Raw genomic sequence first — 26,799 nt, 5'->3', positions numbered from 1 at the left:
GAGAGTTGGACTGTGAAGAAGGCTGAGTGCTGAAGAATTGATGCTTTGAACTGTGGTGTTGGAGAAGACTCTTGAGAGTCCTTTGGACTGCAAGGAGATCCAACCAGTCCATTCTAAAGGAGATCAGCCCTGGGTGTTCTTTGGAAGGAATAATGCTACAGCTGAAACTCGAGCACTTTGACCACCTCATGAGAAGAGTTGACTCATTGGAAAAGTCTCTGATGCTGGGAGTGATTGGGGGTAGGAGGAAAAGGGAATGACAGAGGATGAGATGGTTGGATGGCATCACTGACTCAATGGACGTGAGTTTGAGTGAACTCCAGTAGATGGTGATGGACAGGGAGGCCTGGCGTGCTGCGATTTGTGGGGTCGCAAAGAGTTGGACATGACTGAGCGACTGAACTGAACTGAACTGAACTGATGAATCATTAGCATAGTTATTTTGTTATTTTTAGCTATTTACATGTGGATTTAATTAGTGTATATATGAAAAAATTACCTTTAGGAGTAAGGGGAAATTTTGTTATTTTCTATTTAAGATGATTTTGTAGTCAAGTAGGCTACAAATTTGTTTTTTAATGTATCAGGAGAATCTCCTCACTCTGCCCTTTTTAAAATTAAAACATTATGTGAAATACCAAAAGAAAAATATAGTAATGAGGCTACTCTGTATGGAGTTGCAAAGGGATGTTTAGGGCCTGGATTGCCTGTCCTCACATTCTCCCTCCTTGTCCTGGGCAGCTTGAAAACATCTATAGGAGCATGATATGTTGCTTTTAAACTTAAGCACAGGAAGAACCCTTTAAAATATTAAATTTCACATTTAATTTCAATACTTTACATGGGAAATATTTTTAAGAGGGTGTGTGTTAGTCACTCAGTCATGTCAAGCTCTCTGCAACCCCATGGACTGTAGCCTGCCAGGCTCCTCAGTCCATGAAATTCTCCAGGCAAGAATACTGGAGTGGATTACCATTTCCTTCTACAGGGGATCTTCCTGGCCCAGGGATCAAACCTGGGTCTCCTGCATGCAAGCAGATGCTTTACCCTCTGAGCTACTGCTACTGCTAAGTCACTTCAGTCGTGTCCAACTCTGTGCGACCCCATAGACGGTAGCCCACCAGGCTCCCCCATCCCTGGGATTCTCCAGGCAAGAACACTGGAGTGGGTTGCCATTTCCTTCTCCAATGCATGAAAGTGAAAAGTGAAAGTGAAGTCGCTCAGTCGTGTCCAACTCTTTGCAACCCATGGACTGCAGCCTACCAGGCTCCTCTGCCCATGGGATTTTCCAGGGCGGGAAATTTCAGGGATTTTCTGAGCTACTAGGGAAGCCCAAAGTGAAAGTGACTCAGTTGTATCTGACTGTTTGCGACCCCATGGATTGCATAGTCCATGGAATTCTCCAGGCCAGAATACTGGAGTGGGTAGCTGTTCCCTTCTCCAGCGGATCTTCCCAACCCAGGGATTGAACCCAGGTCTCCCTCATTGCAGACAGACTTTATGAACTGAGCCACAAGGGAAGGCCATTTTTGAGAGGTTTAACAGTTAAATTTTTGTAAAGTCATTTATGAAATGTATGTATGTGTGCTCAGTCATGTCTAGGTCTTTGCAGCTCCATGGAATCTGCCAGGCTCCTCTGTCCATGGGATTTCTCAAGCAAGAATATTGGAGCAGTTGCCATTTCCTACTCCAGGGGATCTTCCAGACCCAGGGATCTAACCTTTGTCTCTTGCATATCAGCATTTGCATGTGGATTCTTTACCACTAGCTCCACCTGGGAAGCCTGTATTATGAAATAATCTGTAATATGTCAAAATCTTCTTACTATTTTTTATAGCAGTATTTTTATACAGCAACGTATAATGTTGAAAATAAGTAGAATGTAACTCACAAATAGTATAAAAAGTTGAATAGTTTTCAGTTTTAATAATGCTGCATAATCAATAAACTCAAAATCTCAGGCAGTTAAAACAGCAAATGCTTATATTTCTTGCTCTGAGGTCTGCAGGTTGAGATATCTCTGCTTCATGCTGAAGTTTACCTGGACTTGACTTCAGGCTGTCAATTAAAGTCACATCTGATCCATTTTCTTCAATCAGTGGCTACGCAAGGTATATTCTTTTTATGGTTCAAGGCAGAAATACAGGGACCAAGTCTAATCAGGAAAGGACACATAAAGCCTTTGCTTGCTTCAGTGTGAAAATATTCCATTGATTAAAGGAAGACATGTGGATCAGCCTAAGAGCTATATTTAGTGGCTTTGAGGATAATGTCATTTGCGTAAGAAAATATACTCTATATACTTTAATAGGAAGAATCTCAAAGTCATATGGAAAATACCTTCAGAATTTGGAATAATAATATAGGACAAAAATAACAAAGGCAAGTATATATATGAAATATCAAACAAAAACCAAACTCAGCTTTTATCATAACACTTCATGACAAATATTGTATACTAAATCACCAATGTATTAGCATACTTACATGTGCATGATACTTTCCATTACCATATTTCTGATTATATAGCTTCCATAGTTAGCAATGACTTTTAGTGATAATATCTTCTAGGATATTATACACATGAACCAGAAGATTTCAACATGTGAAATGTGATGAATATTTATCCCTGTCAAGCATCTTCTCCTCCTTTATTGGTAACAGCACATAGCTTTCCTGTAATCACACAGAGACCATATTTCACCCGTTCTGTTAAGGCATGAAAGTGAAAGTGTTAGTCACTCAGTCATGTCTGACTCTTTGCGACCCCATAGACTGTAGCTCACCAGACTCCTCTGTCCATGGAATTCTCCAGCAAGAATCCTGGAGTGGGTTGCCATTCCCTTCTCCAGGGGATCTTCTCGACCCAGGAATCAAAGCCAGGTCTCCTGAATCACAGGCAGATTCTTTATTGTCTGAGCCACCAGGGAAGCCCTGTCTGTTAATGCGTAGTTAGCCTTATTTCTCACCTGCAGTGGTAGGCATATGATCTAGGATAGGACAATCAAGACAATCCATTTCCTTGTCACGATATTCTGTTTAGGGATGGGTTTCTAAACCAAGTCAGAAACCAATTAAGAATCAGTCTTGAGTCTTTGGCTTAAACTGTTGAGAAAGAGGTGCTTATTTTTTTCCCTGAGTTTGCCAGACTGGTGGGAAGTAAACTTTGCATTTGAACAGTTTTGCCACTGTGCGGCAAGAGCCTGCCTGAGAATTAAGCCAAGAAAGACATAGAAATGCAGAGCCAAGAGATAGAGACAAAAAATGTCTTGAGGTTTTTTGAGTTTTTAATTCTAGTCCAAAGCTATCTGTATCCCTTACTTCCTAGTCACAATACTAACATATTTTACTTGATTTTTAAAATCACTTCAAATCCAAAGCATTCCTGTTATTTCTTATGCTTCTTTTTGCTCTACAGTATCTCTCCAAAATTCTCTTTTCTGGACTCACTTGTCATATCACTTTGCTGGCATACATATAACCCCTCATTTTAAGGGTGTTCTACTCCATGTGATCTTAATTTTTCACTATATCCTAGATTCAAAATGAATTCATTTGTTATTTTCCCTGACAGTGCAAATTTGCTGAATAAAATGGATTCTTTAACCAATATCTTTGTTTGCTTAGTTAGGTATTCATATCAACACTCTGGTCTCAGTGAAGATGTGTCTAAAGATTCACATGTTTCATGATATGTCTCAAGCTCTGACTACCTATTTACTGTGGCACTGACAGCTTGCCCTCAGAGCCTTTCAGATTCTCTACCTGGAAGATGTGATGCAACATCTCAAGCATAACTGTTTTCTTCTGAACTACGTGGCAACCTGCCATTTTCCTTGTTTGCATTATGGCTTCCTTAATGCCTGTTAAGGTACCATGTGGAACTACCTCTTAACTAATATAGACCACCAGCCCCTTTCCTGCTGATGCTGTTTCCTTGTTAAAAGACTATGCTGTTGAAACCACGCTTCAACACCAAAGCCAAAATAGAGCTTTTTAGTGCCAGTCTTGTTTAGTCTACTAGGAATCTCTTTCCTGTAACACTTTATTGCCTAAGTATCCAATCATCATCACCTTTTAATTTATTTATATTTGAAAGAATTTCACTTTACATGCATAGTTTCTTCTCTAGACTTTATCAGTCAATCTATGGGAACTTAACTACAATCCATCTTAGAGATAGAGGCATTTATATTATTCAGAATTACTCCTTACCCTTAATCATTTGATCAAGTTTTGCCTTTATTTTTTTCATGAGCCCTTTCTTCAGGATTTCCTAATTTCTTGGGAAAGAGAGAAGTGTTGGCTCTCAGTTCTTTTTTTTTTTAAGTAGTAGAATGTTATTATTATAGTTTCTGATCATGTTAATCTGACCACAAAATATTTCTGACTGGAAATGTTGGGTATATGGATTTTATGGATGTTAAATTTTCCTGAATTCCGAGATAAAACTCCACTGTCTCCTCTTATTCTCAGAACAACAAACAACTGTATTACTGCAGATTAAGATCATAGAATCTTAACATTAAAATAGAATGGAACATCCCCTGTAGCCAAGCAGAAACACTTTAGACTTCCCAATGATTTTTATCATTTTCTGTTAGAAATTAGAGAGCTATTAGAATTATTTCAATCATCAGATCTATTTTTTGTTTCTTTTTTTTGATTATCTAGAATCATCACTCCAGGCTCACAGACCCTTAATGCTGTTCAAAACCCCCTGCTCAATCGACATATAAATAAGTCTACTTGAGAATTGACTTGTTGCCTCACTTGGTTACCCTAATGTATTTTTAAGATTAGAAATAGAATGTAAATGCATCAATGCTTATATTGTGAAATATGCTTTACTTCAGTACTGTAATCATTAGCATTTAATTACTTACCTTATCTGAATCCAAAGTTTTTGACAGTGATACTGCTTTTGATGGTGAAACCTATAGTTTTGAAAAAAATCCAGAACATCAGAATAGATGTTTTGATACAATACTTTCACTAAGGGGTTTGCTCAGATGCTCTGTGTGCACTCCTGGAGTGAATAAGCCTAAAGATCTTATACTTGGTCAAACTTGAGTCCTGTGATGATGTCCTAATGGAAAAGAAGCCATAGAATTAACTTCTCTTTATGTAATCTCTTGATATATCTGATATTCTATGACTGTATGTATAATTAATATCTATTATTAACCTCACAATAAAATGTCATATTGAAACTTAATTTCTTAATGCAGAAACTTCAATAATCAAAAATTTTGGTTGGGGGTAAAACCAAAACTGAACTGAATATTTTGTTCATTTTGAAATTGAAACCCTGCAAATGTTTGCAATAGATAGTTAGGGAAATATTTTGACTGTGAGTTCAGGTGACTCTAATTGTTATTTTCCTTCTATTAGTGAAGGACTTTAGATATAAGATCTAATCCTACTTAAATAATACATGATTACACACTTTATAAATATTTAATACCAGATGTTTAAAAGGTTAATATTCCCACGATAAGGAAAGCATTGTTATTAAAGCTCATTTAGATGGTATTCTTGGGAGATTTTATGGATGTTCTTCATCTGTTTAAATTTTTATCAATATTTCTTTTCAGATTATGAATAAACAGTTTGTGCTCAAGTGTTTGTTTGCTCATTTAACATTTATTTTGTAATATATACTTCTTATAGGAATATAAATAGTTGCTGGAAAGAACACTGACAACTTCAAAGCAAAATGAAGTTTTTTCTGTTGCTTTCAGCGATTGGGTTCTGCTGGGCTCAGTATGACCCACACGTCGAATCTGGACGGACATCCATTGTTCATCTGTTTGAGTGGCGCTGGGTCGATATTGCTCTTGAATGTGAGCGATACTTAGCCCCCAAAGGATTTGGAGGGGTTCAGGTGAGTATTGTTCATTGTATAAGTTGCAGACATTGCTGTACTGAGAGTAAGTGGTAGTATCCCCTGTGTCTGAAAGCTGGGACAACATTTTACTTCACAATTAAAGTACTCTAAGTAAAACAGTTTTCTGAGGAAGAAAAAAATGTGAAATTGTTGGTGACTTTACGTTTTATTTCTAAGATAATTTTTTTCAGCAGGATATTTCCAATGCAATGTTAATATTTTCAAACAATTGTAAAGAAATGTAGTTACCAACGATTCAGAAATAATTTTAGACTATTGATTAGTTCATAGACTACTCAGTGGTATAAAGTGAGTCATAAATTGATACTTATTAACATTGTTTTATTTGTAGATCTCCCCACCCAATGAAAATGCTGTGATTACTGACCCTTCAAGACCTTGGTGGGAAAGATACCAACCAGTTAGTTACAAGTTATGTACAAGATCAGGAAGTGAAAGTGAATTCAAAGACATGGTGACTAGATGTAACAACGTTGGTGTAAGTGACTTAAAGTTTCCTTTAAACATATGATATAGAAAAATAATTTATCTCTCTTGTCTCTTGTTCCTTTTAAGAAGAACAATTTTCATACATATAAAAGTTACCTCATGCTTTAGCTATAAATTAAAATGTAATTGTTACCTTATGTTTAATTATAACTATTTTTATATGTTCCATTTATCCACTAAAGAAGATGTAATTAAAAGTTTAAGGCCACAGACTTCAACTAATGTATGTTTAAGTTTTATTTTATAAAGCAGAACATCAACTTTCAACCTTTATGGTTGTACACATTTTGGGGGAACACTTTTCCAGTTAGGAATTAGAAGTTCCACTTACAACATTTGCTGTTTCTTTTATGTGAATTGTATGGCCACACATAATTCTTGGATATTCCTTCCCACAAGTACTATGATCGTTTGTAATTATTTTCTCTTTGATGAAGAGCATAATGAGAGGCAATTGTTGTTGTTCAGTCACTAAGTTTTGTCTGATTGTTTGTGACCCCATGAACCGCAGCACACCATGCTTCCTTGTCCTTCACTATCTCCTGTAATTTGCTTAAATTCATGTCTACTGAGTCAGTGGTGCTATCTCACCATCTCATCCTCTTCCGTCCTCTTCTCCTTTTGCCTTCAATCTTCCTCACATCGTGGTCTTTTCCAGTGAGTGGGCTCTTCATATCACATGACGAAATTGGAGCTTCAGCTTCAGCATCAGTCCTTCCAGTGAATATTCAGGGTTGATTTCCTTTAGGATTAACTGCTTTGATCTCCATGCAGTCCAAGGAACCGTCAAGAATCTTCTCCAGCACCACAGATTGAAAGCATCAGTGCTTTGGCACTCAGCCTTCTTTATGGTCCAACTCTCACATCCATACATGACTACTGAAAAAAAAAAAACATAACTTTGACTATACTGACTTTTGTCAGCAAAGTGATGTCTTTGCTTTTTAATACACTGTCTAGATTTGTCACAGCTTTCCTTCCAAGCATTTTTTTTGGTCATTGGTGCCTTACTGACGGGTGTCACCATCTCTTTTACAAACTAGATTATGGTTTTAAATGGAATGCACAAGGCAATATCTACAAACACCAAGGAAAGTTAAGTATTGCATCTCTATTTCATTTGGAAAAGAGAAGATTCCCAAATCAAGCTGGTTTTGATTCTTGAGAGGAAAGGTGGTAGAGATAATTCATGGCAACATATTGATGGACAAAATCCTCAGTAAGAATGCAGTATGGTTGTGTCTACTTTGAAAGAAAGGATTAGATGCTTCAAACCAAAGTGTCAGTTGCATGGCTCTTAGGTGTTTGAATATGGCCATGTACCACACTGAGTTCTAGTTTGCATGGGGTATGAGCAAGAAACTTAAATAGACAAGATAGTTTTACAGATCCTGTATACAACATTTATTTGTTCGTTTTATCCATTCATGAAACTTAAAAAAAGTTAAATGTAAAGCCAAAACATACATTTTTTTTAATATTGACTGTCTTTCCTGGTCCTCCTTCAAATCTGTTTACATTTGCTGTGTATGTAATGTTCTAAAACAAGTATGTTGAGAGAAGATTGAATCCCAGGCAATGAGATAATTTTAGAGGAATAAGTGACCAGATAGGCAGTTTCTTTCTTTCTTTTTTTAAAAGCAGCCACACTAATATTTCTGGAATGTTGCAGGGACCTCAGACCCAATCATTCATCAAAGAAGCAACTTTTAATTTCATTGTTGTAGTCACCATCCACAGTGATTTTGGAGCCCAAGAAAATAAAATCTGTCACTGCTTCTACTTTTTCCCCTACTATTTGACATGAAGTGATGAGACCAGATACCATGATCTTAGTTTTATGAATGTTGAGATTTAAGCCAGCTTTTCACGCTCCTCTTTCACTTTCATCAACAGGTTCTTTAGTTCCTTTTCACTTTCTGTCATTAGAGTGGTATCATCTGCATATCTGAGGTTATTGATATTTCTCTAGGCATCCTTGAATACAGCTTTTGACTCATCCAGCCCAGTATTTCACATGATATACTCTGCATAGAAGTTAAATAAACAGAGCGACCATATACAGCCTTGTCTTACTCCTTTCCCCATTTTGAACCATTCATTGGTTCCATGTAAGATTCTAACTGTTGCTTCCTGACCCGCACTTAGTTTCCTCGGAAGACAGGTTAGGTGGTCTGTTAGTCCCATCTCTCCAAGCATTTTCCATAGTTTGTTATGATCCACACAGTCAAAGGCTTTGGCATAGTCAATGAAGCAGATGTTTTTCTGGAATTTCCTTGCTTTCTCTGTGATCTAATGAGAGTTGGCAATTTGATCTCTGGTTTCTCTGCCTTTTCTAAAATCCAGGTTTTACATCTGGAAGTTCTTGGTTCCCATACTGCTGAAGCCTAGCTTGAAGGATTTGAACATAACCTTGTTAGCATGTAAAATGAGAGCACTTGTACTGTAGTTTTAACATTCTTTGGCACTGCTCTTCTTTAGGATTGGGATGAAACTTAACCTTTTCCAGTCCTGTGTCCACTGCTGAGTTTTCAAAATTTGCTGACACATTGAGTGCAGTACTTTAATAGCATCATCTTTTAGGATTTTAAATAAATCAACTGCAATTCCAACACCTCCACTAGCTTTCTTTGTAGTAATACTTCCTAAAGCCCACTTGATTTCACACTCAGGGATATCTGGCTCTAGGTGAGTGACCACACCATCCTGGTTATCTGGGATATTAAGACCTTTATTTAGTTATGTATATAGTTTTTCTGTGTATTCTTGCCTCCTCTTCTTAATCTCTTCTGCCTCTGTTAAATCCTTACCATTTCTGTCCTTTGTCAAGCCCATCTTTGCATGAACTGTTTGCTTGGTATCTCCAGTTTTCTTGAAGAGTACTGTTTTCCTCTCCTTTTTTGCATTGTTCATTTAGAAGTCCTTCTAATCTCCTTGCTGTTCTCTGGAACTCAGCATTCAGTTGGATATATCTTTCCCTTTCTCCCTTGCTTTTTGCTTCTTTTCTTTCCTCAACTATTTTTAAAGTCTGCTCAGACAGCTACGCTGCCTTCTTGCATCTTTTTGTTTTTGTTTTTTTTTTCCCCCTTTGGGATGGTTTTGGTCACTGCCTTCTAAACAATGATACAAACCTCTGTCCATAGTTCTTCAGGCATTCTGTCTATCAGATCTAATTCCTTGAATCTATTCATCACCTCTACTGTATAATCATAAGGAATTTGATATAGGTCATACCTGAATGGCCAAGTGGTTTTTCCTACTTTTGTTAATTTAAGCATGAATTTTGCAATAAGGACCTCATGTCAGCCACAGTCAGCTCCAGGTCTTGTTTTTGCTGGCTATATGGAGCTTTCCCATCTTCAGCTACAAAGAATCTATAGCCATCTTGCCTGGTACTCAGGATAACTCTTGACTTCCTACTTTTGCATTTCAATCCCATATGAAAATGATATATTTTGGTGCTAGTTCTAGAAGGTCTTGTAGGTCTTTGTAGAACCTGTCAAGTTTAGGTCCTTCAGCTTCAGTGGCTGAGCCATAGACTAGATTACTGTGATGTTGAATTTTTTGCCTTGGAAACAAACTGAGATTATTCTGTTGTTTTTCAGATTGCATCCAAGTAGTGCATTTCAGGCTCTTTTCTTGACTATGAGGGCTAGGGATTCCTGCCCACAGTAGTAGATGTAATGGTCATCTGAATTAAATTTGCACATTCCCATCCATTTTAATTCACTGATGCCTTAGATGTTGATGTTTACTCTTGCTATCTCCTGCTTGACCAAGTCCAATTTACCTTGATTCATTGATCTAACTTTCCAGATTCCTATGCAATATTGTGCTTTACAGCATTGGACCTTACTTTCACCACCAGACAGACACATCCACAACTGAGCATCATTCCACTTTGGCACAGCTGCTGTATTCTTTTGGAGCAATTAGTAATTGCCCTCCACTCTTCCCAGTGGCATATTGGACACCTTCTGACCTGGGGTCCTCATAATCTGGTGCTACATCTTTTTGCCTCTTTGTGTTGTTCATGGAGTTCTTGCAGCAAGAACACTGGAGTGGTTTTCCATTCCCTCCTCCAGTGGGCCACATTTTGTTGGAACTTCTCACTATGACCCATCCATCTTGGGTGGCCCTTCATGACATCACTCATAGCTTCATTGAGTTACACAAGACCCTTTTTACCACAACATGGCTGTGATCCATGAAGGAGATGAGAGACAATACCTACCTTTATTCTTCTGATCCTAAATAGATAGTAGAGTCTGGCTTCTTGTTTCTTAGGATGACCTATGGAAACTTCAAAAACTAATAATCTCTCTTGCCTCAACTGATTCCAGATACTCCAAAAAAAAAGTCTCTTTGTATTTTTTCACAGTTCTATTAGTTTGGGGTTCTCTTAATTTATTATATGTATAAGCATCTTCCAAGTGCCTAGAATGCTTATAGGGCTTCAATTCACAATGATTTCTTTTCACACTTGACTGTTTTCTTGTAAGATAAGTTATAATAACAAAGAAGTATTTTGGAATGTTATCAATGTGCTGTACAATCTAATTAATACTATTATAAATTTCTATCTCTCTGTAAGTCAAACTGAAATGGAAATTTTGCCTTTCAGGTCCGCATTTACGTGGATGCTGTAATTAATCATATGACTGGAAGTGGTGTGAGTGCAGGAACAAGTAGTACTTGTGGAAGTTATTTCAACCCTGGAAGTGAGGATTTTCCAGCAGTCCCATACTCTGGATGGGATTTTAATGATGGAAAATGTAAAACTGGAAGTGGAGATATTGAGAGCTATAATGATGCTTATCAGGTAATTAGCAAAATATCTATCTACACCTTTTATTATCCATATGTAGCTCACTGATCTCCATTTTAAATGTTAGTTTAGAGTGTTTAGGAAAACAGCATTCCAAGTCTGACTTCAGAATCTCATATCAACATTCAAATCATTTTCCCCAATATAATTTTTCAAAATGGAAAAACTCATCCACTTTTTCTCCATTTTTTCCATTTTTATAATGAAAAATATTTCAAAGGTATGTCAGTACTAGAATGTCAATATCTCCAGAGACTGGTGCAAAGAAATCACTATTGAAATATTTGTTAATGAATAAATGAATGAATAATTGAATGGATTCTCAAGTGAAGGTGATGTTTTATGTATCAATCACAAAATTTTTTTCTCCATAGGTCAGGGATTGTCGTCTCGTTAGTCTTCTTGATCTTGCGCTGCAGAAAGATTATGTGCGCTCCACGATTGCTAACTATCTAAACAATCTCATCGACATTGGTGTCGCAGGGTTCCGAATTGATGCTTCTAAGCACATGTGGCCTGGAGACATAAAGGCAGTTTTGAATAAACTGCATAATCTAAACACAAAGTGGTTTCCTTCAGGAAGTAAACCTTTCATTTACCAGGAGGTATGTCAATATACACATGTGTGTATATATATATATATATCCATATAAAGTATGACCATTTATTATTCTTTAGAAAATAATTCATCATCAATAATTCATCAGAAAATAAGTGGCAGATTTTATTTAAAATGCAGTTTCTTTAGCTTAATGGCTGAATTATTTACATAGAAGAATGTTCCTTAACCTCCTTTTATTCAAAAGACAGTACATCTAACTCTATCACAAGAGGTTTGTTATCCAAATGACAAAAATTTATTTAGGCTGCAAAAATCTCCATGTCATGTATAATTTCCCCAGAGGCCATTATAGAAGACAGATAATAATATAGTTGTCTTAAGACAGGATATCTGACTCTAAATTTTGGCTAGATCACCATTAGGTGTGTTTGGTTAGGCTGATTCATTAACCTCTCTGAGCAACAATTTTTTCAGAAGTTATCGAAAGGAATAATGATAATGGTTATGTCTTTGTTTTCTTTGGAGATTTGAAGAGGTAATATTTATCAAGTAGCAAGAAATATTACCAGCCAGATATTAAGTGCTGTACAAGTATGAACTAGTCTTATCATTTATGTGAAAGTCTAAATTAGGTCAGCATTCTCACAGGACAAGTTACTTTGTCATGTTACTTTTACCATTGTTGGATAGATATAGTTTAGCGAAGAAAAATGAGAATCTTGATATAAGGAAAACCATTTGGGGTATTTCATATAATATAAAATAGTATAAAGCTATTTTTTATATAATTTTAACTTAGTTAAATTCTTATTTAAATTGTTATTTTCTTCTTCATTTCTACAAGGTAATTGATCTGGGTGGTGAGGCAATTACAAGCAGTGAGTACTTTGGAAATGGCCGTGTGACAGAATTTAAATATGGTGCAAAACTAGGAACAGTTATTCGCAAGTGGAGTGGAGAGAAGATGGCTTACTTAAAGTAAATAAAATATGCTTTATCCTTTGAATTATTTCACAGATTTTTTTGTGATGTTACCCCAACATGAGTTTTCTTCATAATGCCTTCTTATTTAGACAAATTTCAAGGATTCATTTACTAATAACAAGTGCTGTATATCCCCACATTCCAAGTAATCGTCTTTATTATTTAGAATATCAATCACAAGGGAGCTTTTTAGGGACCCAACACCAATCTAGAGATTGTAATTTATACATTATATGACTGTACTAGATTTAATTAATGTTTGCACATAATTTGTGAAAGCCAGGTTCTTATTAAAGTGATTCTATAATTTATGAAGTTCCTACAATGTGGCCATTCTATAGACTTTACATATATTAATTAGTTTCAAATATTAAAATGTTTATAACAATATACTGTTGAAACTTATTTAATCTAATTTGCAATTCTGTATGTTGGCCCTTCTGAAGTCTATTTAAATTATAATACACTAAAACTTCTAATATAAATTTTATAGCAAAATTCTTATAACATGAATGTAATTCAAGTAATTTCTACATATATACATGCATGGAATGTATTTGTAGATAATATATATATAGTTTGTAATTTTAAAAAGCTCAGTTTATTCTGCAATTAAAATAAATTAATTTTAAAAATTAAAAAATTTTAAAACCCTACAGAATAATCATTTAACTAGAGAGAGAGAGTTTCATTAAAGACTGCAATACTGAAAGAAATGCACATTTTGATTATTCTAAAGTTATTGTAAAAGAATACATATATATGTTCTTAAGATTTTCTTTTTTAATAGGAACTGGGGAGAAGGCTGGGGTTTCATGCCTTCTGACAGGGCACTTGTCTTTGTTGATAACCATGACAATCAGCGAGGGCATGGAGCTGGGGGAGCATCTATTCTTACATTCTGGGATGCTAGGTAAGAAATAAAGTTCCCCATTTTTAAACCTACCATTTTAATGGTATTAAAAGTATTATTTTCTTTTATAATAAGATAATTTTGTGCCTTTTAGACTGTACAAAATGGGAGTAGGATTTATGCTCGCTCATCCCTATGGATTTACACGAGTAATGTCAAGCTACCGTTGGACAAGACATTTTGTGGATGGAAAAGTAAGTTTTGGTGTTGTACAAAATATCTTCTTCTCAAGAGAAAGAAGTTAATTTTGTTATAATTTCACATATTGCTATAACATTCACTATTTATTTTATCAAATACTTATTAAGTGAAAACCTGAGGCAGGGTTCTTGTAACAATGCAGTGGATATTTTAAAAAATTAAAATGGAATTTAGAAAGATGGTAACGATAACCCTGTAAGCAAGACAGCAAAAGAGACACAGATGTATAGAACAGTCTTTTGGACTCTGTGGGAGAGGGAGAGGGTGGGATGATTTGGGAGAATGGCATTGAGACACGTATAGTATCATATATGAAATGAATCACCAGTCCAGGTTCGATGCATGATACTGGATGCTTGGGGCTGGTGCACTGAGACGACCCAGAGAGATGGTACAGGGAGGGGGGTTCAGGATGGGGAATACATGTACTCCTGTGGCGGATTCAGGTTGATGTGTGGCAAAACCAATTCAATATTGTAAAGTAATTAACCTCCAATTAAAATAAATAAATTTATATTAAAAAATAAAACAAAGACCACAAAAAAAATAAATAAATAAAGCCAACCAGAAGAAAGAAGAAATGATGAATGGGAAGAAAATAAGTAACCTAATGGCATCTATTTATCCAAAATGTAACTCTATTCCCTATACTTCTCAGTTACGTGGACTAATAAATCCATTTTCCTGTAAAATAAATAAATAAATAAAAGCAGACTTTAGATATAAAAAAATAAAAAAATTAAAATGTATGATCTCTGTTGATAAAGAGTATGTAAGCTATTTCAAAGTATGAGAAATATAACCTCTTGCCCACTCACTCTAAAAAATACCACTTAAAAATAAGGATACAATGAATAAAATGTGTACTAGTAAATAGCTGCTTCATAGAGTTGATATGAGGATTACAAATTAACACTTCAAGGAAATGTAAAACAGTACCTGCTCATGGTATGAGCAATATAAGTATTTGTTAAATACTTTTTTAAAGAAAGTTTTGTGGAATGCAAAGGCATTATCTAGTTGAGCCAAAGTTCAGTAGGGAAAGTATAGCAGGAAGGAAAATACATTTATTAAAGAGAAATTTGCTAACTATTCTGAAAATGTTAAAAATCAGAAAAATTTGAGCAGTATGGTAAAGACATTAATCTGAGTAAATATTTTTAAAAGAAACTGAGGAATAAGAACTTAAGTTATTTGGAAAGTTAGTGAGACGTTTTCTTTTCAAACTGAAGATTTCAAATGCAGCATCATACAGCAACTTCATACCTGAAGTAGAAAATTCTCTTCACTCTGAACCAGATAGATATTCCTCTAGTTTCTAGTAGGTTCTTTACAAATTGAGAAGTCCACTACTACTTTGTTCAACAACTCATTCTATTCTTAGATAGCCTTAGATATCCTAAATATTTAGGATATTTCCCTTTATATTGAATCAATTTCTTATAATTTCCACTAATTAGTTTTATTTCTGATGGCAGGAGTTATGGCATATGTTCATTTTCCCTTTTCCCATAAAGTCTTCTCCATGACTTCTGCATGCTAACAACTCTTAGCTTGTCCATCATTTATCATACCATATGATTTAAGACAGATATTGATAACCTTCCTAGACATAATCTATTTTTTCCTACTATTACTTTGAAAGTACCAATTAGAAAAGCACAGTAATAAAATTTGGTCAATTTAGTAAAGAGTATTTTGATATTTTGATTAGAACTTTTATTGAAAAAAGATGAACTTAACAGTTATTTATTAGCAATTATCATGTATAAAGATTTTTACATACCTTATTTAATTTTTATAGTAACTAATAATATCATCATTTTACAGAAGAGGAAAATGAGGCATAGAAGTTATGTATATTAACTAAGTCTTTGAGCTAATAGTAATGGAACCTATCTTTTAGTCCTGCATTTTATAACACTAAAGTCCTTGCCATTTCAATAACATCACACTGCCCATAGTGATATTAAAAAGTGATTACAATTCCTTGGAAAACAATGAGAGACTAAAAAAATCATACTCTTGTTTGAAGTATGGCACTAGGGAATGAGAAGTTAGGGAGAAGATATACTTAGTAAAAATCCTGAACAAGTTGAATTCTAAGTGAAGCCACTACAAAAACACAAATAGGACAGATTGGGTTTGATGTCCTAAATAAGGACACTGCTGCTGCTGCTGCCGAGTCACTTCAGTCTTGTCCGACTCTGTGCGACCCCATAGACGGTAGCCCACCAGGCTCCCCCGTCCCTGGGATTCTCCAGGCAAGAACACTGGAGTGGGTTGCCATTTCCTTCTCCAATGCATGAAAGTGAAAAGTGAAAGTGAAGTCGCTCAGTCCTGTCCGGCCCTCAGCGACCCCATGGACTGCAGCCTTCCAGGCTCCTCCATCCATGGGATTTTCCAGGCAAGAGTACTGGAGTCGGGTGCTATTGCCTTCTCCGAAATAAGGGCACATGTATTGTTAAAAATGTGAGCTTTTAAAATTGATTATTATTATTATTTTTTTTTTTTTTTACTAATTGAGGATGTTAATGATTGGATCGGGCCACCAAATAATAATGGAGTAATTAAAAAAGTTACTATTAATCCAGATACTACTTGTGGCAATGGCTGGGTCTGTGAACATCGATGGCGTCAAATAAGGTAGGAATACTTATTTGGACACATTCTCTAATAATAAACTTTCTTAGCATTTTTAAAATACCTTTATTTATTTACTGGTTTTTGACTGAGCTGGGTCTTATGTTGCTATGCAGGCTTTTCTCTCCTTGTAGTGAGCCAGGCTCCTCTTTGTTGTGGTGTGGGAGTTTCTCGCTGAGGTGGCTTCTCTTGTTGTGGAGCATGGGCTTTAGGGGATTTGCAGGCTCAGTGGTTGCAGTTCCCAAGGTCTAGAGCACAGGTCCAACATTTGTGGCACTTGGGCTTAGTTGCTCTGTGGCATGTGGGATCTTCCTGCATCAGGGATCAGACCCGTTTCTCTTGCTTTGGTAGGCAGATACTCCACTACTGAACCACCAGGGAAGTCCATTGTTTTGTTTTAAATTGTTGAAGTATCATCAGCATTTCACATGCTCTTTTGTTTTTAGGAACATGGTTATGTTCCGTAATGTAGTTGATGGTCAACCTTTTACAAACTGGTGGGATAATGGCAGCAACCAAGTAGCTTTTGGAAGAGGAAATAAAGGATTCATTGTCTTTAACAATGATGACAGGTAAGTAGATCAATTAGAAATAATATTTTATGCTAATATGTTCTTGGTTTATTCTTTTCCTGCTCATTTACTTTTTTCACATCTGAAAAATTCTTTAGATGGCAGATTAAGAAAACATAACGATTAGAAAAGGGTCAGAAGAAAAATGATGATGACTGATTTCTTTTTATCTCCTCTGTTTATAATGGCTTTCTTTTCTAAGTGGAGTCATTTTTTGTGCACTCTTCACATCATGGGCAGATGTGATGCATGTGTACTGCTTACATACACACCTCACATAAAATATACACATGTTAGTCACTCAGTCATGCCCAACTCTTTGCGACCCCATGGACTGTAGCCCACCAGGCTCCTCTGTCCATTTAATTCTCCAGGCAAGAATACTGGAGTGGGTAGCCATTTCCTCCTCTAGGAGATCTTCCTGACCCAGGGGTTGGACCCGGTCTCCTGCACTGCAGGCAGATTCTTTACTTTCTGAGCCACCAGAGAAACCCCCAAAATATACAAAGTCGTTAATATAAAAGGTCATGAAATCCATAGAAAAATGTCTTATAAAACTTTTAAAATCAATAATGGAAAAATACTGCCTCAGATCTGAAATGTCTTTTTTTCTCTCTTTTTTTCACCTACTTTAGTACGTAGTTCTTTAGTCTTGTTTTGCACATTCCCATCTCTGTGACAAATAATACTTTTTAAAGCATATATATATTTATAATGAATATGTATATTATGGTCATTGATTCACCTCAGGAGACTTATTACTTTTAGTTCTGAGACATCTCATTACTGGCTTTTCATTTGTGAAACTTATATTCTCTGCCTCCATTATACTGTTTCCGTCACATATGGAATTATAGCTCAGAAGGCATCTTTGCAAGCACTTGTAATGTTTTAGTCCAAACTAGATTCCACCCATGTTTAGCTCACTCTTTGCCCAAATGATATTTTACTGGCAAAAAATAATAATAATAAATAAAAAATTATTTACTTGTGTTCCCCAAGAATCCATTACTAGTCATTTTTTGCCCCTGTCTTTTGTCATATGTGTATGCATGCTAGGTCCTGTCTGACTCTGCAACCCTATGGATGGTAGCATGCCAACCTTCTCTGTCAATGAGATTTTACAGGCAAGAATACCAGAGTGGATTGCCATTTTCTTGTCCAGGCGATCTTCCTGACCCAGGCATCAAACCTGTGTCTCCCACATCTGCATTGTGGGCAGATTCTTTATCAACTGAGCTATCAGGGAGAGGGAAGAAACATATTTATGAGACAGCATTATATTTTAAAATTATATACTTCTTTATAGAAATGCAAGATTATTTTTATCTCCAGCCCAAATTTATTTTAACCTCTTGAAAAAAGGAGATTTTTGAGGAAATAACCAAATTTAAGTTTTTGAAAATAATCAGTATTTTCTTAAGTTCAGATGAGGATACATTTAAAGTAATTTAAAATTATTTTCTCTAAGTGAAGCAGGTCATTCAAATCTTCACTGATACTCTTCAACTTTATTTTTTGTATAATATTTACTATTGACTAGGAAATTTCTATATCTTCTATAAGAATTTTGTTGACCCTGAGAAAACCAACCACTGCAGAAATCTTTATGTTTGAATTTTATTTTCCTTGAGACCTTGACTGCTTAAAGTTCTATAGCACACAGTTAAACTATTTTAGAGAGTCTGTATTCTTGCTTTTAATTGTGTTAAATTCATATTAAATCTTAAATTTTATTTTTACAGTAAACTATCTGCAACTTTGCAAACTGGTCTTCCTGCTGGTACATATTGTGATGTTATTTCTGGAGATAAAAGTGGTAACAGTTGTACAGGGATTCAAATCAGTGTTTCCAGTGATGGCAAAGCTCATTTTTCTATTAGTAACTCTGCTGAAGATCCATTTATTGCAATTCATGCTGATTCTAAATTATAAAATTTGAACTGAATTAAATACATACACCCAGAGAAATAAAATGTGTTTTGTTTCTTCTATGTATGTAATATATAACTTCTCATAGTTCATTAATTTTTGGTAAAAGCTATAAAAAGTATTCAAACTGTAAAACTCAAAAAAGCATAAAAACACATATACTTAATAATTGTAATTACAATCAACATTTTGTTACATTTTAGAAGATTCTCTTTAAGCTATTTGTCAAAGGAATTTTTAAGAACTCAGAAAAGCATGATGAAAAATTTGTTTGTTACCGTTAATACCACTTGCCCAGCTGCATATCTTTAATCCAGGTTTATATGTCTTACATAGGGTATTTCTAACAATTAGTTAAGGGTAGCTAATTTAATGATAGTTTGCATACAACGTCATAACATTTGCATATTTTTTACAATATAAAAGGCCCTTTCATAGTTAATAAATTAAAAAATAAAAGAAAATTAAATTATGTAGTATATAATTCTTAATTATCTTGAGCTTACAAGAATCTTCTACTTTCTCTGTATTCATTTCTTTCTTTCTCTTTCCAATAGCTTTAGCATGATGATGTTGTATGACTTTTGTTCCATCTCTTAATCCCTAATATGGATGGATGTTTTCATAGGGCTCTCATGACTCCCTATACTCAGTTTTGTTTTGTTTTGTTTTGTTTTTCCCTGATCCTTTAGCTGTTTATTCTTCTTCACCTTGACTCTCAATGTGAGATTTATTAAGGCTCTTGGCTAGGTCGTCGTATAACTCTCAGGTGTTCTATTTTCATAGTTGAATAAGAAAATAGAAGCCATAACTTGGAAATTCTCTCCTCTTTTTACTCACAAATCTACCTATACTTGGCCCTATCTTTCTCTTCTTTCCTCCTGTCATAATGAACAAAGTGCTTTTTACAAAGTCCGCTCCCTCCATTTTTACCTTTTTGAGGACTTTACTGCTTAGATTATCTTTCTCTTCTGATTTAACAGTCTTTCTTTTATTGACATAATAGTCCCCTCAGATTACGTATATCATATTAGAATCTTTCAATTAAAAAAATTCATAACCTCAATTTTTCTCTTTCTAGTCAAACTTTGGAATTTTCATCACACAATCTCAACATCCTCAACACTAGTCATTTTTCATCTCCTTACTCTTCAGTTTCCATCATCACTTCATTTAATCTGCTCGTCAACATAATAAAAAATATTTATGTTATTCATACAAAGTACTTCACTGTCCTCATCTTTTTCTATTTCACAACGCTACTCAATATGGAGAGACAGTCTCACATCCTCTCTTCCTTTGGTCTCTGAGATTCTATTCTTTGTTTTCCTTCTCTCACTAATTACTCTTTTTCAGATTTTGTTTTATTGACTTGGCTTCTGTTTGACCTAAAATCTTATTTGGATTGAATTTTCTTCTTTCTGTATCCTCTAAGTGACTGCAATTGTTTCCTTGGGTTTAAAACACTCACTTTAGCATGGAGGCGTATATCTGCAAACCAGATCTTTTCTTGGGACTCAACTTCGTGTTACAACAGATGCTTCACATCTCTACTTCAGTATTTCACAGACATCTCATACCTGACATATCCAAAATGTGACCTTCAATTTTTGTCTTCAGCAAGGCTTTTGGTACTGCTGTGTTTCACTACTCACTTAGAAAGCTGAAGTATTTCTTTGATTTCCACTCCTCCCCTTTCTCTAAACTACTTGCCCTATCTTCTCACATAAAACTTAGCATCATCTATTAATTTTTATTTTCAAAATAGTGAAGCTAAAGAGGAAGATCCATGGGATACTAGTGGGAAATTGTTTGAATGGGTAGAAAGAGACTAACTACATACAAATACATTTCCTGTCAAAGCTTCCCTATTAGATTTGATATATTGATACCAGCAATGGCATTTCTAACTATATAGTCTATCACTATGAAAAATAATCATATGTTACCATGAGGGAAACTCTAGAAACTATCGTTTCTTATACTGATAGTAATACAGAATTCATTCATTTAGTTTTAGTTTACATTTATGGTTTACTTCTCTCCTCCTACCTGACCCCATCTGTGTAGTTTAAATAAACTGAATTCTACTGTAGTTCACTAGCACATAAGTCTACAAATTTGTGAATCATTTCAGTTTGCATAAACATATATTTATCAGTCCTCATTCCAGGCTTCTATTGTCATGTGTTGAAATAACTGATTTTAAATGACAGCCAACATTCTGCTTACTATTTTTATATCAGTGGGGAGGGAAATAATAGAACTACCCCTTGATAACTGTCATTCCAATAACACCTCAACCATACTATAAATTTTTAAACACTTTGAACCCTAACCCTAACCCTCAATCTCCCAGAAGTTAATGGTTATAATAATATTGCTGGCTTTGTAGAAGAAACTTCAGCTATAAAATGTTTTCCTGTATCATAATGAGCATGAACACATTAAAAAAATTAAAATAAAGACTTACATCCAGCAAAATTCTGCTTCAGTGAGAATAAACTTTAAATTTTTTCATTTGAGGAGGAAGAGCCTTATTTGGTATAAAGTATTTTCTGCCTTTTATTCTAAAATTACCAAATCAATGAAAAAATTTGTATCTATTTTGTTTTTTGGTCAAAAAAACAGCCAAAAAGAAGAAGAAAAATAAAAAGGACTAATATCTAACTAGATTTTTTTTCTGATATAGAGACTATTTTCTGTAAAATATAACTTTATTTTATAGAGGTTTAACTTTAGAGTTACTATATGGGAATGTTTTTAGTGTGCAGGCTTAAAGATGTCCAATAAATAGTACATTTTCTCAGGTCCTAGGGTGAAATTTACTGAAAAAGCAAACAGAAGTGTAAGGAAGATAAAAATCAAAATATTATTTTATTTAAAAGCTGTAATGTAAGAGAGGGCTTCCCTGATGACTAGGCAATAAAGAATCTACCTGCAGTGCTTGAGACTGGGGTTTGATACTGGGGTCAATACCTGGAGAAGGAAATGGTGGCTATACCCACTCCAGTATTCCTGCCTGAAGAGTTCCCTGGACCTCAGATAGTTTTTATGAGAGGGCAGTTGGTAGTCTTAATAGTGAACCAAAGAATTAGATAGACATTTATACTCAACAGCCTGAACTGGAGCAGGGCTTCCCTTGGACAGGCAGAGCTTTTCCAGAAGAAAAATGCAGAGTATCTTTATCAACATATAAATCACTGCCAAGAGAAAGAGAAGCAGCTAGGCTACATGTGTCCAATATTTCCTTCCAAATTAATCAAAAACACTATCCACTCCTTTAGTGAGTGAAGTGGCAGAGAAGTCAAAGCATTCTGTAAATGTTCAGTTCAGTTCAGTTCAGTCGCTCAGTCGTGTCCGACTCTTTGCGACCCCATGAATTGCAGCACACCAGACCTCCCTGTCCAAAACCAACTCGCGGAGTTCACTCAGACTCACGTCCATCGAGTCAGTGATGCCATCCAGCCATCTCATCCTCTGCCGTCCCCTTCTCCTCCTGCCCCCAATCCCTCCCCAGTCAGAGTCTTTTCCAATGAGTCAACTCTTCACGTGAGGTGGCCAAACTACTGGAGTTTCAGCTTTAGCATCATTCCCTCCAAAGAAATCCCAGGGCTGATCTCCTTCAGAATGGACTGGTTGGATCTCCTTGCAGTCCAAGGGACTCTCAAGAGTCTTCTCCAAAAAAAAAAAAAAAAAAAAGTCTTCTCCAACACCACAGTTCAAAAGCATCAATTCTTGGGCATTCAGCTTTCTTCACAGTCCAACTCTCACATCCATACATGACCACTGGAAAAACCATAGCCTTGACTAGACGGACCTTTGTTGGCAAAGTACTGTCTCTGCTTTTGAATATGCTCTCTATGTTGGTCATAACTTTCCTTCCAAAAAGTAAGCGTCTTTTAATTTCATGGCTGCAGTCACCATCTGTAGTGATTTTGGAGCCCCAAAAAATAAAGTCTGACACTGTTTCCACTGTTTCCCCATCTATTTCCCATGAAGTGATGGGACCAGATGCCATGATCTTCGTTTTCTGAATGTTGAGCTTTAAGCCAACTTTTTCAGTCTCCACTTTCACTTTCATCAAGAGGCTTTTTAGTTCCTTTTAACTTTCTGCCATAAGGGTGGTGTCATCTGCATATCTGAGGTTATTGATATTTTTCCTGGCAATCTTGATTCCAGCTTGTGCTTTTTATAGCCCAGCGTTTCTCATGATGTACTCTACATATAAGTTAAATAAGCAGGGTGACAATATACAGCCTTGACGTACTCCTTTTCCAATTTGGAACCAGTCTGTTGTTCCATGTCCAGTTCTAACTGTTGCTTCCTGGCCTAAGCAGAAGATATTAAGAGGAGGTGGCAGGAATACACAGAAGAACTATGCAAAAAAAGATCTTCACAACCAAGATAATCACGATGGTGTGATCACTCACCTAGAGCCAGACATCCTGGAATGTGAAGTCAAGTAGTCCTTAGAAAGCATCACTATGAACAAAGCTAGTGGAGGTGATGGAATTCCAGTGGAGCTATTTCAAATCCTGAAAGATGATGCTGTGAAAGTGCTGCACTCAATATGCCAGCAAATGTGGAAAACTCAGCAGTGGCCACAGGACTGGAAAAGGGCAGTTTTTATTCCAATCCCAAAGAAAGGCAATGCCAAAGAATGATCAAACTACCACACAATTGCACTCATCTCACACGCTAGTAATGATCAAAATTCTCCAAGCCAGGCTTCAGCAATACGTGAACCGTGAACTTCCAGATGTTCAAGCTGGTTTTAGAAAAGGAAGAGGAACCAGAGATCAAATTGCCAACATCCTCTGGATCATGGAAAAAGCAAGAGAGTTCCAGAAAAATATCTATTTCTGCTTTATTGACTATGCCAAAGCCTTTGACTGTGTGAATCACAATAAACTGTGGAAAATTCTGTAAATGTAGTTATTCCTTAAAAAAAGAAAAAAAAATGAGTAAGGAAAAATATCTCTTTCGTGGTCCTTGGTTTTAGGAGGGTAATAAGTATTTTGTGTTAAAATCAATCATTTTAAAGAAGAAAAAGAACATGAAAAAATAAAGACCCTCAATTACCATTTCTTTCTATATATTTTGACTATTCCTTGCTAGTGACATTTTAATAAATATTCAAAGCTCTAATAGTTCATATGCTTTGGAACCCCTGGAATTCCTATCCATGGCCCATGATTGTCTTTGCTTTTCTCTCCCTTTTGGAACCTTCCTGCTGCTGCTGCTGCTGCTGCTGCTAAGCTGCTTCAGTCGTGTCCGACTCTGTGTGACCCCATAGATGGCAGCCCAGCAGGCTCCCCCATTCCTGGGATTCTCCAGGCAAGAATACTGGAATGGGTTGCCATTTCCTTCTCCAGTGCATGAAAGTGAAAAGTCAAAGTGAAGTCGCTCAGTCGTGTCCAACTCTTCGTGACCCCATGGACTGCAGCCTACCAGGCTCCTCCGTCCATGGGATTTTCCAGGCAAGAGTACTGGAGTGGGGTGCTATTGCCTTCTCCATCAGAACCTTCCTACCCATATGCAATATTTGGTCAGGGTGATATTATAAGAATAGCATCCCTGATTTTACAATTTTACTCTCCCAAGTTCTTTCATTAAAACTCTTTTTTTCCTTTTTGTTAACTGATCTCAAAAAGTAACATATCTGTCATTCAAAGGAGATATAATTTCATTTTTCCTTCGTGTGTGCTAAGTCATTTCAGTCATATCCAACTGTTTACAACCCTTTGGACTGTAGTCTACCAGGCTCCTCTGTCTATGGGATTCTCTAGGCAAGAATACTAAAGTGGGTTGCCATACCCTCCTCCAGAGGACCTTCCCAACCCAGGGATTGAACCCATGTCTCATGTCTCCTGCACTTGCAGGCAGTTTCTTTACTATTAGTGCCACCTGGGAAACCCACAACTTCATTACAGTAAATGTAAAAGAGTGTTTACTGGGAAATGTTACAAACAGATATAATGCCTCAGAGCTTTCATTATTCCACAGAGAATGGCGCTTTAGCTAGCACATGTGGACTGGATGCCCACTGAAAGTGCTTCAGTAGACAGAGACTGCCATTCCCACAAATGACACAAATATGAGGAGGGAACAACAAATAACTGGCTTTCTTAGAAAAGATGGCTTATGAATTCAGCCTCTGGTATTACCTGTTCTTCCACTGAGCTCACTCAGACCCGTGGAGTCAATCTTAGTGACCTACCAAAAGGCAAGATGAAATGAGTCTTCAAAGAGGTTCAAATTTATCCCTTTTATTGCCTCAAAAATTTTATAGATGTTAATGGCTTACTATCATTTATATTAATTGAATTTTTTTTGAATTATTTTAATAGTTATTTTAAAATTCCCTGGAAATAATGTGTTAACTCAGAGGTGTGACTGTACTGGTAGTAATATCATATTGGAAAAGCCACGTAAGTAGACTCTGAGCAGTCTTCCAACCACTGAATGTCGGTCACTGCCTATTCTATGATTTTCCACTAAAGGCTAAAGAATTTTCTGAGTGACAGAATCTGTACTAATAATTTCTACTTACACATCTGCTGAAAAGTTGCATGGGACTATGTTTATTTTCTATTTATCAGTAATATTCCACAGGTGTAAACTCTTATAAGTGTAAAATTATAGAATATCTCATTTCCTCTTTCAAGAGTACCCTTTACATGAAGCTTGGATCTTTTAAGTTGACAACATTTAACATGGGACATATTCTATCTATCTAACATGGGACATATTCTGGTAATGGGCTTCCATTGTGGCTCAGCTGGTAAAGAATCTGCCTGCAATGTGGGAGACCTGTGTTTGATCCCTGGGTTGGGAAGATCCCCTGGAGAAGAGAAAGGCTACCCACTCCAGTATTCTGGCCTAGAGAATTCCATGGACTGTGTAGTCCATGGGGTTGCAAAGAGATAGACACAACTGAGTGACTTTTATCTATCTATCTAACATGGAACATATTCTGGTAATGGCATGGTTAAAGGGTGATAGGAAAGACACTTTTTATAATGTGATTACTTGGGCTGAAGAGAAAAAGGATATTTCCTTTATAATGTGTAATTTAGCATAATATTTATTTTTTAGCTATTTATATGTGGGTTTAATTTATGTATACATAAATTACTCTTTGGAGAAGGAAATGGCAACCCACTCCATTGTTCTTGCCTGGGGAATCCCATGGATGGAGAAGCCTGGTAGGCTGCAGTCCATGGGGTCGCACAGAATCGGACATGACTGAAGTGACTTGGCAGCAAATTACTCTTAGGTGTAAAGAGGAAATTTGTAATTTTCTTGGTAATATGACTATGTGGTCAAATGTTACAAATTTGTTTTTTTAACTTATCTCCTTTCCCTGCCACTCTTAAAATTGCAATCTTATGTGGAATATCAATGTGTAAAAATATCATAATGAGGCTTCTCTCTTGGAGTTACAGTGGGATTTTGGGGGGCTTGATTGCCTGTCCTCACATTCTCCCTCCTTGTCCAGCATATCTTGAAAAGATCCATAGGAGCATAATATGTTGCTTTTAAATTTAAGTACAGGAAGAAATCTTAAAATGCTATATTTTTGATATTTGGCAAAACTAATACAATTATGTAAAGTTTAAAAATAAAATAAAATTTTAAAAAAAGAAGTAAAAAAAAAGCTATATTTTTATGTTTAACTTCAATGCCTTATTTGAGAAATGTTTTTGGGATGTTTAATAAAAGTTAAATTGTTTTAAAGAATATTATGAAATAACCTGT

General features: G+C 35.9%; 1 protein-coding gene across 1 annotated transcript; it reads left to right on the top strand.

Annotated features, from left to right (window-relative positions):
* Nucleotides 1–5,718: 5,718 nt before the first annotated feature.
* Nucleotides 5,719–19,063, top strand: LOC102389858 (alpha-amylase 2B). The gene is made up of 10 exons (XM_006055358.4): nt 5,719–5,887; nt 6,243–6,389; nt 11,025–11,222; nt 11,603–11,833; nt 12,635–12,768; nt 13,565–13,687; nt 13,782–13,881; nt 16,416–16,534; nt 16,978–17,103; nt 18,849–19,063. Exons 1-10 carry the CDS (start codon nt 5,720–5,722, stop codon nt 19,036–19,038), a joined length of 1,536 nt encoding a protein of 511 aa, XP_006055420.2. The 5' UTR covers nt 5,719; the 3' UTR covers nt 19,039–19,063.
* The last annotated feature ends 7,736 nt before the right edge of the window (nt 19,064–26,799 follow it).

This window comes from Bubalus bubalis, chromosome 6, assembly GCF_019923935.1.
Source record: "Bubalus bubalis isolate 160015118507 breed Murrah chromosome 6, NDDB_SH_1, whole genome shotgun sequence".
In the NCBI taxonomy this organism is placed as follows: domain Eukaryota; kingdom Metazoa; phylum Chordata; class Mammalia; order Artiodactyla; family Bovidae; genus Bubalus; species Bubalus bubalis.
Note: the sequence above shows the minus strand (reverse complement) of the source record. Positions and strands in the feature narration are given on the sequence as shown.